The 16,363-nt window shown below is 41.1% G+C and overlaps 3 protein-coding genes across 3 annotated transcripts; 2 read left to right on the forward strand and 1 right to left on the reverse strand.

The window, feature by feature from the left end:
- Positions 1-1,734: 1,734 nt before the first annotated feature.
- Positions 1,735-3,025, forward strand: LOC108427906 (odorant receptor 131-2-like). The gene has a single exon (XM_017698495.2). It carries the CDS (start codon positions 2,023-2,025, stop codon positions 2,974-2,976), a length of 954 nt encoding a protein of 317 aa, XP_017553984.1. The 5' UTR covers positions 1,735-2,022; the 3' UTR covers positions 2,977-3,025.
- A 3,452-nt stretch (positions 3,026-6,477) lies between these two features.
- LOC108427907 (odorant receptor 131-2-like) lies at positions 6,478-7,558 on the forward strand. Its single transcript, XM_017698496.2, has one exon. It carries the CDS (start codon positions 6,593-6,595, stop codon positions 7,556-7,558), a length of 966 nt encoding a protein of 321 aa, XP_017553985.1. The 5' UTR covers positions 6,478-6,592.
- Positions 7,559-8,748: 1,190 nt separating this feature from the next.
- Positions 8,749-13,478, reverse strand: ppme1 (protein phosphatase methylesterase 1). The gene is given in 15 exon segments (XM_017698577.2): positions 8,749-9,202; positions 9,312-9,379; positions 9,542-9,606; positions 9,716-9,760; positions 9,855-9,984; positions 10,587-10,713; positions 10,846-10,911; positions 11,138-11,228; positions 11,612-11,766; positions 11,848-11,899; positions 12,025-12,082; positions 12,256-12,348; positions 12,514-12,571; positions 12,573-12,605; positions 13,198-13,478. Coding segments are annotated over 15 exon segments (1,128 nt in total). The 5' UTR covers positions 13,284-13,478; the 3' UTR covers positions 8,749-9,201.
- Between the last annotated feature and the right edge of the window lie 2,885 nt (positions 13,479-16,363).

Here is a 16,363-nt window from a genome sequence, read left to right on the forward strand (position 1 = left end):
CAGGAGACATGCCTTCCTCATGGGAGTCAGGGCCAGAGGTTTCTGGTGTGTCAAGTTCCATTTACCTGGTGGAGGTCACTGAGGTGGTTGGCAAGCTCTTCAGTGGCAAGGCACCAGGGGTGGATGAGATTTGTCTGGAGATGCTTAAGGCTCTAGATATTGTGGGGCTGTCATGGCTAACACGCCTCTGCAATATTGCATGGACCTTGGGAACAGTACCCTTGGACTGGCAGACCTCAGAGGTGGTCCCTATTTTTAAAAAGGGTGCTCAGAGGGTGTGTGCCAACTATTGGGGTGTCACACTGATCAGTCTCCCTGGGAAAGTCTATGCCAAGGTGCTGGAATGGCGACTTTGACCAATAGTTGAACCTGAGATTGAGGAGGAACAATGTGGATTCTGTCCTGGCTGTGGAACAATGGATCAGCTTTTCACCCTCTCACAGATTGTTGAGGGGGCATGGGAGTTTGCCAACCCAGTCTACATGTGTTTTATGGACTTGGAGAAGGCTTTTGACTGTGTTCCCTAAGATTTCTTGGGGGAGGTCCTCCAGGAGCATGGGTGCTGGGGCTACTACCCCAGGCCATTCAATCTCTGTACTCTCAGAGTGAGAGCTGTGTTCATATATTTGGCATTAAGTCAGACTCTTTCAGTGTTGGCGTTGGACTCCGCCAGGGTTGTGCCCTGTCTACAGTGTGTCAGGGCGTAGCCAGGGTCAGGAGGGCATTATGTGTGGAGGCCGTAAGGTGGTGTCTCTGCTATTTGTAGATGATGTTGTTCTTTTGGCTGAATCACATGGATGCCTCCAGCGCTCACTGGAGTGGTTTGCAGCTGAGTGTGAAGCGGTTGGTATGCGGGTAAGGGGAAAGGACTTGCCCCAGGTGGAGGAGTTTACGTATCTTGGGGTCTTGTTCACGAGTGATGGGAGTAGTATTGCGGTCACTGTACCAGACTGTAGTGGTGAAGAGGGAGCTGAGCCATAAGGCGAAGCTCTCTGTCTACTGGTCGGTCTACATCCCGACTCTGACCTATGGTCATGAGCTGTGGGTAATGACAGAAAGAACAAGATTGCGAACACAAGCGGCAGAAATGAGCTTTCTTCGTAGGGTGGTGGGCTACATTCTATTTGATAGGGTGAGGAGCTTGGTCATCAGTTAGGAGCATTGAGAGGAGCCAGCTGAGGTGGTTTGGGCATCTGATCCAGATGCCCCCTGGACACCTCCCAGTGGGGGTGTACCAAGCATGGCCTACAGGGACAAGACCCTGGGTTGTCCTATGACCCACTGGAGGGATTATATCTTCAAGTTGGCCTGGGAGCAGCTTGGGGTCCCCAGGAATGAGCTGAAGGAATTGTGGGGAACCCGCTACTGGGACCCGATCTAGACTAAGTGGTTAACAATGATGAATGAATGAATGAATGAATGAATGAATATTATTTATTGTATTTGAAAAGCCCACTCCCAACAAAAGGTGAAAAAATCATGTCTTTTGTAATGAAGCCCTTCATGCTTATGTCAAGTGTGAAGTTCAACCAGTAGATTAGGTAAAAGTCAGTATCTGAAGATAGTATTCAGGGATTTAAGCGAATCCTAAAATTTATTTAAGAACAACCCTCAAAATCCTTATGCTGGTATATTCAGCAAACAGGATGTATCAGAGGAGTATGAGAAACAAAAGAGGTATGTGTGTGTGTGTGTGTGAGAGAGAGAGAGAGAGAGAGAGAGAGTGAGAGAAAGAATTAACACATCATCATCAGTTGCTCTGCATCTCTGATCTTGTGATGTCTCTGTATAATATAAAAGGCATGTTAATCTGTCACTGCTCAGAGCTTGAAAGCTTCACAGGGTGCAGCTTCTCATCTGGGTTCAGCTAAACATTTTGCACATGCACCCTCAAATACACCCTTAACCCTTACAAAGTTGCCTATACTTTCAAATGCAGTTTGCTGTTGATTACTTTAGTCTTTGCTTGCTGACTTTCTATAGTGTTATATATTATTACTCTTTGTTTCTGTAATTTGGTCAATGGCAGGTACTAATGAAAGCACCATGAATGCATTTGTTTCTCAGAATTTCATTAAGGTGGAGCTGGATGGAAGCAGTATACCGAAGCTGGTAGTAGCTATACTGACTCCTCTGTCTTCAGTTTATGTAAATTGTATCATGCTCTATTCTCTTCAGAGTAAGAGTGTTTTTAAAGAATCTCCACGTTACATTCTCTTTGCCCACATGCTTTTCAATGATTCTGTAAATCTCATTCTCACCTGTTTGTTGTCTGTCTTGGCCCTGGCCTTTTTCAAACTGGCTAAAGCTGTCTGTTCATTTATTCTGTTGATGTCTATTACAACATTTCTCAATGCACCTTTAAACCTGGCTGTGATGTCACTGGAGCGTTACATGGCCATACGCTTTCCTCTAAGACACGCAGAAATAGCCACTCAGAAAAGGACTTACATTGCTATTTGCTTTGTTTGGTTATTTGGCTCTGCAAATATTTTGACTGACATCATTTTTGCAGCAGTGATGGATCCTAACTTCTTCTACATGCAGATGTATTGCTCTCGTGAGCAGATCTTCATAAAACAATGGCAGCTTGATTTATACAATGGATGCAACATCTTTTACTTTGTTTCTGTAACGGTCATCATCATCTTCACCTACATCAGCATTATGATCACAGCCAGGTCCATGTCCTCCAATAAAGACTCTGCTAAGAAAGCCCACAGGACTGTGCTGCTGCACCTCATTCAGCTGGGCCTGTGTCTCACCTCTTTTATATATGGTTCTATAGAGAGAGCACTTTATTTGATGACTGGTAGTAATATTGCTCTCTTTACACACCTGAGATATCTTAATTTTCTCATTGTTCTGATTGTACCGCGCTGCCTGAGCCCTCTCATCTATGGGCTTAGAGATGATGCTGTAAGACCTTTATTCAAATATTATTTCTGCTGTGGGTCTGCAAAGACTGGGCACTAACGAGAAAAATTGTAATGACAAGTAATAAAACTTTCTCTTTCTACACCTGCATCTGAACTATATGTTTGTTCTTATTGTGCTCTGCTGCCTAGCTTTCTCACTTAGGCTGTGTGACCCTTGTATACATGAATGCATTTTGATTATGTCTAAATATGACGTTTTGCTAATCTTTAGTTGATCACATGCTATAACCTTAAAATTATTGATCATGGGTACTTTTTTTCCCAGCTGTAGTGGTTGTCTTTCCAGACTGTGAAAGCTTTGCTTTGGAGAACTTTGACTAGTGAAATTTGGTTTTAATCTGGAATAGTGGTCCTCAGTCCCAATTCTGAGGGCCTTATGCTCAGAAAAAAAGTACTTTGTGAGCTGATTGAAGTCAAAAACAGAGGATACAGGAAATCATGAAGCATGGGGTTCCCAGTTGTGGTCTAGGAGTAGATCTAGTCTTTGCCCTTAAAAACAAACAACAGTCATATGAGCGAACAGTGAAATTATTATGATACAAACAGAGGTGTATGTATTGTTGTATGGAAATGTTTGAAGAAGCTTGAGTCTTGAAGAATTAATGTTAAAAGAGTGAACAAAAAAGATGTGCTAATACAGTGAAGGGGAGTTTTAGACACTTATTTTACAAAATATATTTTGACTTTGTACTTAGACATATGAATGAAAATGTGTATTTATAAGCACAAAGACAGGTTCACAAAACAGAATTCATAGGGAAAAAGTATTCAGACACTACAAATCAGTAACATTAGGACATTAGGTTGCAAAGATGCTGTTGGCAAATACAACTTTGACATATAAGAAGTAATTACGTTTTGCAGAATCATGGTTCAGTTTTAGTCCATTCCTCTTAGAAAACCATCTTCCATAAATTTTATAATTTAAATCAGAAGTTTGGCTAGGCCATTCACACAACTTCTTCTTTTTTAGAAGCCAGTCTTGAGTTATTTTGGTTGTTTTCTCTAAGGTTTTTGTCTTGTTGAAACATCCATCTTCTCCCTTTCTTGGCTGATGAGATTAGGTTCTCCTGTAATTTGTCCATCATCCCACTCATGTTTCCTTCTGAATTCTCAGTGCTGTTTGCAGAGAAGAAGCCCCACATCATGATGCTTCCACCTGTACTTTGCTGTGAGTCTGGCATCCATTACAGAAGGCATGTGTTTCATTTGTACAAAACTGACTGAAAACCACAGGATTACAACTAAGTATGTGATCGATGTGTGATCACACGTGACATTAAATGGCACAGCTCCCATGCTAGCTCCCCAAGCTGCCCCAGTACCGGCTGCACTTCCTGTGCCAGCTCCCCTGTTCTGTTCCCAGCTACTCCTCCAGTGATGGCGTCCCAAGCTTACCTTCCAGTACCAGGTCAATAGATTACTCCCTAGCCAGCTTCCCAGCGCCTCGCTCAGTTGGTATTCCACCTCCATTCAGATGACTTCACAGAACCCTGATCAACTGGTCCCCACTGCTGGATTACTGCTCTGGTCTTCTACCTTTAACCAGTTCCTCAAACTAGGTCCTGAAGCCATTCCATGCTCCATCCCTGACATTGACCTAGGCTCCATCCTTGACCTTTGTCCTGATCCAGACTTTGTTAATGGCCTGAGCCCTGACCAGGTCCTATCTCTCTGCCTGTGGTACAATACATTCCTGCAGAACGCATGCCCAATGCATAAGCAAACTAAGTGGCTAAGTTTAAATCACTTATATCACCTTTCTTCCCCATTCTGATGCACTTCAGCAAGTTGTCTTGACCACCTCTACATGCCTAAATGCATTAAGTTGCAGCCATGTGACTGGCTGATTAGCTATTTGTGTTAACAAGCAATTGAACAATTGTACCTAATAAAGTGGCTGGTGAGTGTATATCCTTGCACTGTTGTTACAAGATAATCAACATTATTTGCTTTATCTGTTTTTATTTGCACTTATACAGTTTTGTTGCAGACAATGTTTTTGTATTGATTAGTCAGCACTTTCAGTCTAATATTTGGTAGAACCACTTGTTGCTGGAAAAAAAGCTTTACGTCTTTACGAGGAGTTTCTTCCAGCTTTGCACACTAGGTTTTCTCTCATTCTTCCTGTCAGATTTGCTCATTAGTTCAGGTTGGTTGGATGGCACTTGGTTGAATTGAAATCTGGACTTTGGCAGAACATTCATCTTTTTGTTGTTCAGTCACTCGTGTTGCTTTGGCTTTGTGCTTGGCATCACTGTCCTGATGAAAAGTATTGTTTCTCCCAAGCTTTAGTTTATTTTAACAGATTGAAACAGGTTGTCTTGCAGTATTTCTCTGTATTTCCCATATTTTAGGTGGGTCCCTTTGATTGCTCTCTGGCAAACTCCACATATGCATTTGACTGGTACACCTTCACTCCAGTCTCAGCCACTAAACTGTAGGTCCTTCAAAGTGCTGGCCTCTCTGACACAGTTTTGAGGGACAGCCTTGTGTGTGTCTGGGTCATATGATGCAGTTTCCATTTCCTCACAACTGATCCAACAGTATCAATGAAAATCCAAACATGGGGATGTTATTTTGTAGGCTTTTCCTATCTTGTGCATGTGTATAACTTTATTTCTAATTTCCACAGAATGTTCTTATTCACAGTTTTCCTTTAAATTTGTAGTCTGACCACTTGTGCTTGGTCTTACATCCAGAAAAGGTCCAAAAAAATTATTAATGGATAGAGGTGGAGATCCTTGTAAGGGCAATATCTTTCATCTGTGTAAACTAGGGCACTTCCACTGCACAAGTATTAAATAATTATGCAAACAGCATTTCTTACATGAAATCTCTAAATGTAAATATATATATATATATATATATATATATGTGTGTGTGTGTGTGTATATATATATATATATATATATATATATATATATATATATATATATATATATATATATGTGCATATCAAATTGGTATATATGTGTATATCCATCTGTAACTGCTTTGAATATAATGAGAAGAATAACAGCTGATGTATAAAGGTGATATTAATTATTATATAGCATTGATATTTCTGTATGTAAAAGGCCACTCCCAACAATGTATATCATGGTAAAACATCATGTGTTTTGTTGAGTGATGGACCATCAGTTAAGCCATAAACTAGCTAAAATCAATATTTAGTCATTTAAAACTAATTATTCAGGGATTAAAGCGAATATTAAAGCTTATGTAAGAAGAACACAAAGTCCTTGTGCTGGAATATTGAACAACAGGATTTATCAGAGGAGTATGAGAAATCAAGAGAGAAAAGAGGTGTGTGTGTGTGTGTGTGAGAGAGAGAGAGAGAGAGAGAGAGAGAGAGAACTAATAGGTCATCTTCACTTGCTCTTCCTCTCTGTTGTGATGTCACTGTACAATATAAAAGCACAGAAATCTGAATCTCTGCTCTGAGTTTGTGAACTTCTCTTCAACTTACCAGGGATCAAAGGGATCACACAGAACTACTAACGGCACATCCACAGAGTATTTTTGTACACTTAGCCCTTGCAGAGCCACATCTAACTCTCGAATGTTTTGTTGAGTAGGTTAGTTTCTAGCTGATTCAAGATTAAGATTTCAGTCAATATAGTGTTTGATTACAGAAAAAGAGAAGAACAATGGTGGACAGTAATGGCAGCACTGTGAATGCTTTTATTTATCAGAATTTTGTCATGTTGGAAATAGATGGGGGAATTATAACAAAGTTGGTGGTAGTAATACTGATGACTTTGTTATCTGTATATGTAAATTGTATCATACTCTATGCTCTTCAGAGTAAACGTGTTTTTAAGGAATCTCCACGCTACATTCTCTTTGCCCACATGCTTTTCAATGACTCAGTTCTGCTCATTCTGAACACTCTGATGTATGTCCTGGCACTGGCCTTGCTTAAGCTGGCTAAAGCTGTATGTTCCCTCCTAATTTTTCTCTCTACTGCAACATTTCGAAATGCACCTTTTAACCTGGCTGTGATGTCACTGGAGCGTTATGTGGCCATATGCTTTCCTCTAAGACACGCAGAAATAGCCACTCAGAAAAGGACTTACATTGCTATTTGCTTTGTTTGGTTTTTTGGCTCTGCAAATATTTTGATTGACATCATGTTTGCAGCAGTGATGGATCCTAACTTCTTCTACATGCAGATGTATTGCTCTCGTGAGCAGATCTTCATAAAACCATGGCAACTTGATGTATTCAATGGATGCAATGTGTTTCTCTTTGTATCTGTAACACTGACCATTGTCTTCACTTACATCAGCATTATGATCACAGCCAGGTCCACGTCCTCTAATAAAGACTCTGCTAAGAAAGCCCACAGGACTGTACTACTGCACTTCATTCAGCTGGGCCTGTGTCTCACCTCTTTTGTATACGGCCCTATAGAGAGAGCACTTTATTTGATGATGGGAGGTACTGTTCTTTATACACATCTGCGATATCTGTGCTTTGTCACTGTTGTGATACTGTCTCGCTGCTTGAGCCCTCTCATCTATGGGCTTAGAGATGATACTGTAAGACCCTTATTCAAATATTATTTCTGCTATGGCTCTAGCAAAACAGCATGCTTGAAAGAAAACTTGTGATGACCACTTTGTCCTTCTCCTTTTTTCTTCTTAAGTAGTTATTTTAAGTAATAGCAATTTTTACCTTTCTACACATGCACAGTTTTGACTATATTTTTGTCCTCGTATTGATCCACTATGTAACATTTGTTCACATTTACTACCACTGCATAATAAATTTCCACACTTCAGTTTAAGCATTTTATTTCTGTGAATGTATGATGTTTTGTGCACCTTTAGTGCATTACATGAAAAATATATTTCTAGAAACTTAGACAAGCTTGTAGAGAATTCACATACAGAGTAATTAATTATCAAGTGCTTCCTAAGCTTATTTATATGTGCTAGAGAATATATTAAATATATTAATTCACACTAATGGTCTTATCTTTCTTGTAGAACTACTTTAAACAAAACCAACAACCATTAAGTGGGGCAAACTGTGAAACTAGCCTTCATAATTAAATCAGGCAGATATGAAGTTATACTTTGTATTAAAAAAAGCAGACATTAATTCTCTATTAAAAATGATGCCATGTTTTTATTTGATGCTAAAGATTTATTTTCATTTCATAATACTTTCTTTGTCCTTAATCTTGATTATGAATCCAACACAAGACAACCAAAATGAGTTTTGTGAGGTTGTGGCTTATTTGAACTAATCCATAAAAACAACAGTAGAGCAATACTTAGAGATCAAAAGTGTATGAGATGTCTGTGCCCAATTTAACCATGTTATTGTAGTCATCTCTTTACAAAATTGATGGTGTGCTGTCACATAATAACCATAGAAAGCTGCCCCTATTCAGAATTAGATGCATCTGCTTAAATTCTAAACTGATAACCTATTAACCTACATGCAAACAGCAAGGAACAATAAAACCTTCTGCCAACGTCAGTTTCACAATTGCTTCTTTATGACACATCTTTAGACACTGTCTCAAAATTGATATATAGAGTGCATTTGTATTGACCATTAATAAGCTATTGTGCTAGGTGTCTGTTGTTGAATAAAAGGTTGTCCTACTACTACTACCACCACCAAGTCAGAGTAGTAGTTTTTAGGCTATAGCTCAGTTTTCTGTGAAATGATAAACAGTACATTAAGAACATCAGTGATTCTTGACTTTTCAGGTGAGTAATCTAAGCACACACAGATATAGAAATATATAATATTTCCTGAGATACACAGTACAAGAATAATGCACCAATTCTTCAAACATCTGTTCTTTAATTTTCCATCTTGAAAAATCAACAATGAGCAACACATTGAATACAACATGATGCAGTCACCCTTAAATTCAACAAACAAGCAAGGCATTAGAGAAGATGGGGAAACAATTCTGAAAGGGAAAGGGGGGGGGGGGGCAAATAAATAAAATACCTGGTGGTTTCAGAAATCTCAGAGGCAAGTTCATGGGTGGCATCAGATCTATTTGTCCTGCTAAAATAGTTATGATGATCATAAGGACACCAACAATCATACCTAAATTCATACAAAAAAGGATTAATAAAGAATGAAGTGCTATGAAGAGCTTGCAGTGGAGACACTAGCATGTTCATGGTAGTGTAGCAATCCCCAGTATGGAGTGAGACAGATGAAGAGAATGGTTTCCATGAGTCTTGCTGCACCAAGCTGCTGTATGACGCCATCAGAGGCTGTGTCTACAGCACAAACACACAGGAAGAGACAAACAAGTTCCTGTTAGTACTTTAAAACAATTCCCTGACTTTGTAAAAATGCAATTATCTTGGCATCACAAACCGCACATACCAGGGGAAGCCTTCCTTAAATTCAGTGAACTTATGTCGGACCATGAAGGTGGCTAAAGCATCAGCTACCTGTTACAAAGGAGACAGCTAATGAGAGTTGCTATACTGCTGCTATATGTTAAATAGAACACAAATGATAACTTGGCAACACAGTCGTGCTGGAAGGTACAGAAACACTTATGTGAGCACTCTAATGCAACAACATGGCAAATCACAGTAATACAGGCATACTTTTTCAGGTGCATCCTCATGAACAGCATGGCCACACTGTGGAAGAACCTGCATCTGGAACTTTCCTGAAGAAAGCACCACCAGATTTAAGAGGCACATTCTGATAGGTTAGTAGAAAATATGCATTCAATTTAGAATTTTAACTGTAGGCATAATGCAATCTTAATGGCTTACCCTGCATCTGTCCTATAGTAAGGTCTTTATCCAATCTATCAATACCTGTGGGAAAATGCACATACACATGATATAAGGCCTTCTTTATTTCACTGCTACAGAAGCCTCAGAGTAAGCTAGTGGGCCGGTGTCTGCTCACCAGCCAGCAGCAGCAGCTTTGGCACAGGGCAGCTGAGGAAGAGAGAAGAGAGGCCTCTGAACCAGCCCTCCCAGTACTTCTCTGTCTTAGACAGCTCAATGCGCCAAGTGTACAGACTCTCTTTCTTTACCTGTGGACGAAATTCCCAATTCATCCACACACAACAGCACACACACACTATACAGTAAACCACCAACAGGTTTTTAAAGTCAAGAACGGTTGTGGTTGGTGTAGTGTAGTGGATAACACCTCTGCCTTCTACGCTGTAGACTGGGGTTCAATCCCCTACCAGGGCAAGCACGCTACACTATACCAATACGAGCCCTTGGGCAAGACTCCTAACACCACCTTGGCCTTCTGTGTAAAATGATTAAATCGTAAAGTCGCTCTGGATAAGAGCATCTACTAAATGCCATTAATGTAAGAACGGCTGACATGGTCAGTGTCTTCAGTAACAGAAAAGATAGTAAGTGTTCATTATCATTATTTAAAAGTAAACAATTACTTCCAAGTTGCAAGGATTCTCAACTGTTGCGTTAAAACATTGGATAGGGTCTATTGAACAACGAAATGGCAACCCTGTTCCTGGGGGAAAATAAATAAATAAAAAATACTCAAAGACATGGTAGGGGTCATGTATCCCTCCTGAAGTTCACAGACTATGTAATAGCCACACTGTAACTAACTGTAGAGACAGTATAAAAAGTTCTTAGAATACGTTGTAATTTCTACCTCTTGATCATCTTCTTTTTTCCTTTTATGGTTGGATTCGCCTCCTTCCTCATCTTCCTCCTCTTCCTCAATGATCCCTTCACTAATGCTTTTAGAAATGCCAGGACTATTCAATGGCTCCTCACATCTAAAATAAATTAATTTTCATTACACAGCATACGGTTACTACAATATTAAAAGGGCTCAAACAGAAAAGAACTTTTTTCCCCAAATTCAGACTTCCAAATTTTTTCCAAATTCGGAGATAAGGAGCACTTACTTTTTCACCTGTCCAGTCATAGACACACGTGCAGACTCAATATTCCTGATCTGCCCACTTTTCACACTGACATAAAAACACAGAACAATTAGTGGAAAATCTAAATGATGTAAACTTGCTTGGCTGCCATAAAATTACTCCGTAAGACATAATATAACAAATAAGCTCGGTGTAAGAGTAATGTGTTAGTATTAAGTTATACTCATTCCTAATTAATCAGGCATAAATTTAAAATAGGTTTCAATTCCAAACACGTGCTGATTGCATAGTCCATATTAATATTGCTGTGTACCTCCATTCAATAGCATTCTCCACCGATTTGAAAGTTTTTGGTCGACTCCTTAAAAAGTTCTGCATACTGTTCAAGGCATCCATTGCTGTACCTAAACATCATTTAAAACAGATACTCTCTGTCAGGAAACATGAAACAGCTAAATGCTTGCACTTTACTGTATCTACAGGGTTAACAAAATAATAGAAACGCCTGGTAATACACAGATGTTTCAGCACAGAGAAGCATGGGTTGCTAAGAAGAGGGAAAAGTGATCATGTTTTGAACATTAAGTAATGGGAAACACAGTATAGTGTCATAGTCCCAGCCACATAATCTTCTTTCTTAAATTTAAGGCTTCCATTATTTTGTCTATTTAGGCCATTTTAAACCTTGGACTTTCATGTATGAACCTCATTGTTTTATGTTTACTCTCATTAAGCAAAACATTTTTCTAAAAATGTTTACAAGAGTTTGAAATAGGAGGCACCCTACCTTCCACCACATCAATCACACAAAGCCCAAGCAATGATGGAACATGATTAGCTGCAGCAGTGTGAACTGCTATTGCTCCACCCATGCTGTGTCCAATCATCAGGATTGGGGGTGGGTTTTCACCATAGAGCGCTTCCACAACTTTCCCAACATCCCTGTATGACAATAGTTAAAACATCAGATTTCAACAACTCAGGTTTTTAGGATACTCTTGGAGAAACAGTCTAGCAACTTACTTGGCCATAGTTTCAGCAGATAGGTCTTCTGAGTTTTTCACTTTTGTGTCTCCTAGATATTGTCAGACAGAAGGATAATTCATTGACAATAGGCAAACATAAATTTGGACGTAGTTCATAGTTGATATATACAGAGGCAACTCCCTCTTCTGAAGAACTGGCTTAATGGTCACTCACCATGTGCCCTGAGGTCTATAGCTACAACCCTGCAGTTAATCCTGCTACATATCACTCCCTGAAAAAAACAAAAACAAAAAAGGACGGTTTATATGAGATTTGATCTTTTAAAGTGATCAGTTAGAGTACTGACATGTTATGACAACAGAAATAGGGGAAAAAAGCACTAATCACCCATATCAACTACAGTGCATGCAAAAAATGTTCATATAAAACAGCAACGGCACTAACAGTGAACACGGCCCAGGAGAGGGCAGAGTGGCCTCCTCCGTGAAGCAGAAGCAGCACAGGGCCGTGAGATCCACTGCTGTAGATTCTGAATGTGTGCAAAGGAGTCAAGGTGTGGTGTGGCTCACAGAACAAAACAGACAAGACACAATGCTTTATTATCATAAACTGCACAAGGTCAAAGCAGGAGGTGTGTTTAACATCATCTTCAGCAACTCAATGTGGCACATCAACACGAAATCATAGTGAAGTGAAGGATATGTCTTTGCCGTTGTCATTTTCCACTTCCACGTCTTCCATCGTTTCAAATACTGACTCCAGGGCAGGGAGAGAAGTCTCTCTTTCTTCCAGGTCTAAATGCCATAGAAAAAGTAAAGTGCGTGTGTAGGGTGAGTACAGTTCAAAAAAAAAAAAGAAAGAAAAAGATTACACTGGACCCCTCACTGGTACAGTAGCCTTATCACAGAACAGTAGGTTTAGTTGGAGTATGGTCTTTTATGTAAGAGAGATGCCCAGTAATTCATACAGTGTTCAAGCCAAAAGGAGTCGTGATCAATTGTAGACTTGGTTGAATGAGCGCAGGAGGGAGGGGGATCATTTTGGACGGAGAGCTGGAGAAAGTGCGGGACGAGACGGTACCAGCTTTTATAGTAGCTACATAAGACACTGCTAATAAATATTTAACTTGACTTATAGATTTTTCAACTTGACTTATCTTGTACCAAAGCATATATTTCGTGCACGGCACGGTAAAAATGTCGCACTTGCATCACTGTGATCATTTAGCTCTCACGCGAACGTCACTGCTCAGATCGAGCAGTGGACACACACAAGCAAAGTCGTGACATCAGTGTAATCAGTGACAAGTAACGCTGGAAAAGCCGAAAATATCTACATATGGGCATTTAGACAGGTGCATTCATAGTCACAGTAATGTAAACTCACCCCATTCTCATTTTAGACCCCGACTGCAAACCTCCTGCCATCGGGGGTCTGGAGGCTAACAAATTCAAATGCAACTGCTTCTCCATTCTGTCAGCAACACAAGGACCTTTCTATAAAAGCGAAAAGCCTCTTCTCTCCGTTGCACCATACAACACTTTGCTATTACCAACTCTGTTGTACGCCACTAGTCGGAATCACAGCTAGCTAAAAGCTAGTTTAGAAGGCAGCCACGGAAATCTATCCAGATCCACATACAAGCACGCAAGTCTCCAACCCACCAAGTTTTTTTTCAGTGTGGGCATTGTGGGTAGACGTGGCCAATCGCTGAAGGACTGCTGTGGACCTGAACGACGTTCTACAGCGAATAAAACTACGTTTCCCATAAAGTAGTTCGTTTAGGTCCGCAAAGACGTGCAGCCGCTGAAAAAGGGTGACGTAATGGTGTGGTGACGTGCGAAAAGTCTCAAACCCCCACCACCGCCACCCCCAGATTTGCCCCACCATTTTAATCAGAGGCTTCCCCCATTCCATCACAGCGAAGCTTTCCGTCAGATTCCAGCCACGTTTGCTCAACATTGGTCCACAGTTTGAATTAGTCGTACATGATACTGCTGAAGTGAAGCTAATCATTAATACAAATCAGCAGAGGGTTCTTCTGAACTGTGGTACTGTATGAAGAAGTCAGGTGTAGCTGAAAAGTATGTTAGGGTGGGCAGGGCATGTATGAGGATAGTGAGACAGGGTGAGTGTGCAGTTGGAGTGACAAATGGTTTCAAGGTGAAGGTAGGGTTTGCAATGGTGATGGACAGGTTGACAGATGAGGTCAGGCAGGAGGCTCCATGGACCATGATGTTTGCAGATGACATTGTAATCTGTGGTGAGAGTAGAGAGCAGGTGGAAGAGAATCTGGAGAGGCGGAGGTTTGCACTGGAGAGGACAGAAATGAAGGTCAGTAGAATTAAGACGGGATACATGTGTGTGAATGAGAGGGAGGCAGGTGGAAAGGTGAAGATGGAAGGAGTAGAGGTCATAAAGGTGGATGACTTCAAATATCTTGGGTCAACCATCCAGAGCAATGGACATTGTAGAAAAGAGGTGAAGAAGAGGGTGCAGGCAGGATGGAGTGGGTGGAGACGGGTGTCAGGGCTGATGTGTGACAGAAGGATAGCAGCAAGTGTGAAAGGGAAGGTTTACAAGACAGTAGTTTGTCCTGCTATGATGTATGGTTTGGAGACTGTGGCTCTGTCTAAAAGACAGGTGGCGGAGATGAAGATGCTGAGTTTTTCGTTGGGAGTGACAAGGATGGACAAGATTAGAAATGAGCAGATCAGAGGAACAGTGAAGGTGGAGCAGTTTGGAGATAAAGCCAGAGAGGCCAGGTTGAGATGGTTTGGACATGTGTTGAGGAGGAATAGTGGATATATTGGGCAAAGAATGTTGGAGATGGAGCTGCCGGGTAGAAGGAGAAGAGGTAGACCTCAGAGAAGGTTTATGGATGTAGTGAAGGGGGACATGGAGAAGGTTGGTGTAAAAGTAGAGGAGGCAGTGGATAGGGCGATATGGAGGCAGATGATCCGCTGTGGCGACCCCTAAAGGGAGCAGCCGAAAGAAGAAGAAGAAGCAGAGGGTTCTTCTGACATAAAATAACTTAACAAATCTAAACACCAACCAAATCAATAATGGGAGATGTTTAGATGTTATGTTACTGGGGAGTTATATAAAGATTTAATATCACAATGATTATCTAGCCATTTGAAAATGTGTGTGTGTGTGTGTGTCTGTCTAGCCATTTCACAGTTTATAATACTATCATGAATTTTATTAATAAAAAAAAACACCACATATATAAAATATCGTAGCATCCTGCTACTTGCTTGTGTAGCTGTGGGCGTGTGGCAAGCATTGCTATGCAGGGCGACTGTGCTAGGAGGCCCTTGGAAAGCGCCACGTTTGCAGTTGGAGAGACTTTTATTGTAAATTAGTTGTTCTTGTTAGCTTAAAGATGTGCACATGTTGTTTGTGCCCCTGTGGGGTAGTTGATGCGGTGTTAGTGCCTGTTGCCAAATGAAAGTGTGTAGCTAGTGTCCTGCCTGCTATCTTGGCCATTTCAGCGGTGCTAAGCAGAAGTTCTCACTTGCTGCATGTGCCCTTAAAACCACAATGTTTCCTGCGTCTTCTTTTTCACTGACGCCACACTGGTGTCATACATGGAATAGCACCCTACAGCAGCCTGGAGAATGGTGCTTACTCAAACTCAAGGGTGAACAATAGATAAAACGGAGCCCGGACGAGGACTGCAGAAGGAGAAGCAGCATGGTGAGGACGTAAATTAGAAGGGGCAGCATAGTGATGACGTAAAGTAGAAGAGGCAGAAAGGCTCTGCAGTTGCCTGGTAGGAGGACAACAAAAGAGGAAGCAGCAAGGATGCTTGGATGGTGGCTGGTGAGGATCTGCCAAGGAAGTAGCATGGCAGCCTGGCAGCATTGAGCAAGGCTTTGAGTTGTCGGTAGAGCTGAGTGCAATAGTTCAGCAAGCATATCTGGCATTTGAGAAGGCAGTGCATGAAGATTGGATCCTGGATGCGCTGCTGCCAGAGGAGCAAGGATGGCATGTGCAGTTTGCCACACGGACTGGCCTTTAAGCCATCACAGCACGAAATAAGAGTACCACCTCGCCTGGGGTGGAAGACTTAGCTGCCGCAGCACTCTAAGGCAGAAGTTACTCAGGTTTCACTGAGGAGCATGAGTGTTTTCTGGGACGGTGGACGTTCCAAAACCCTGCTGCGAGGCCTCTCGAACTCTGTGAGGTTGCTGGGATGACTTGCTTTGAACTGCATGGCTAGACGTGACCTGCCTGCTATCGCCACTGTTTGAGTAGCACTGAGAGGCAGTGCTCCCTTGCTGCCTGTTCGATAAAAAGAACATTTGCCTTTAAAGCATAACGTTTCCAATGTCTTACTTTTTATTATGTTGTGTCATTTTTTAATAGCAATGTTTCAGTGCTTTTTCTGTCTTAAAAACTTGCTGTTTGTAAGATGCCACATGCATTTCTCTAATCCTGTTTTTATTTATGGGTAATCATGGATGTCACATCATTAGTTTTTCCTTGGATGTTTTCAGGCTGGATAGTAGACTCTCAGTGTGTCCCAATTCAGGGCCTTTGAAGG

This window comes from Pygocentrus nattereri, chromosome 16, assembly GCF_015220715.1.
Source record: "Pygocentrus nattereri isolate fPygNat1 chromosome 16, fPygNat1.pri, whole genome shotgun sequence".
In the NCBI taxonomy this organism is placed as follows: Eukaryota; Metazoa; Chordata; class Actinopteri; order Characiformes; family Serrasalmidae; genus Pygocentrus; species Pygocentrus nattereri.

What these genes read in the sequence shown, in the direction of transcription:
- LOC108427906 (XM_017698495.2), top strand. Translation starts at nt 2,023, where the DNA reads ATGGCAGGTACTAATGAAAGCACCATGAATGCATTTGTTTCTCAGAAT.
- LOC108427907 (XM_017698496.2), top strand. Translation starts at nt 6,593, where the DNA reads ATGGTGGACAGTAATGGCAGCACTGTGAATGCTTTTATTTATCAGAAT.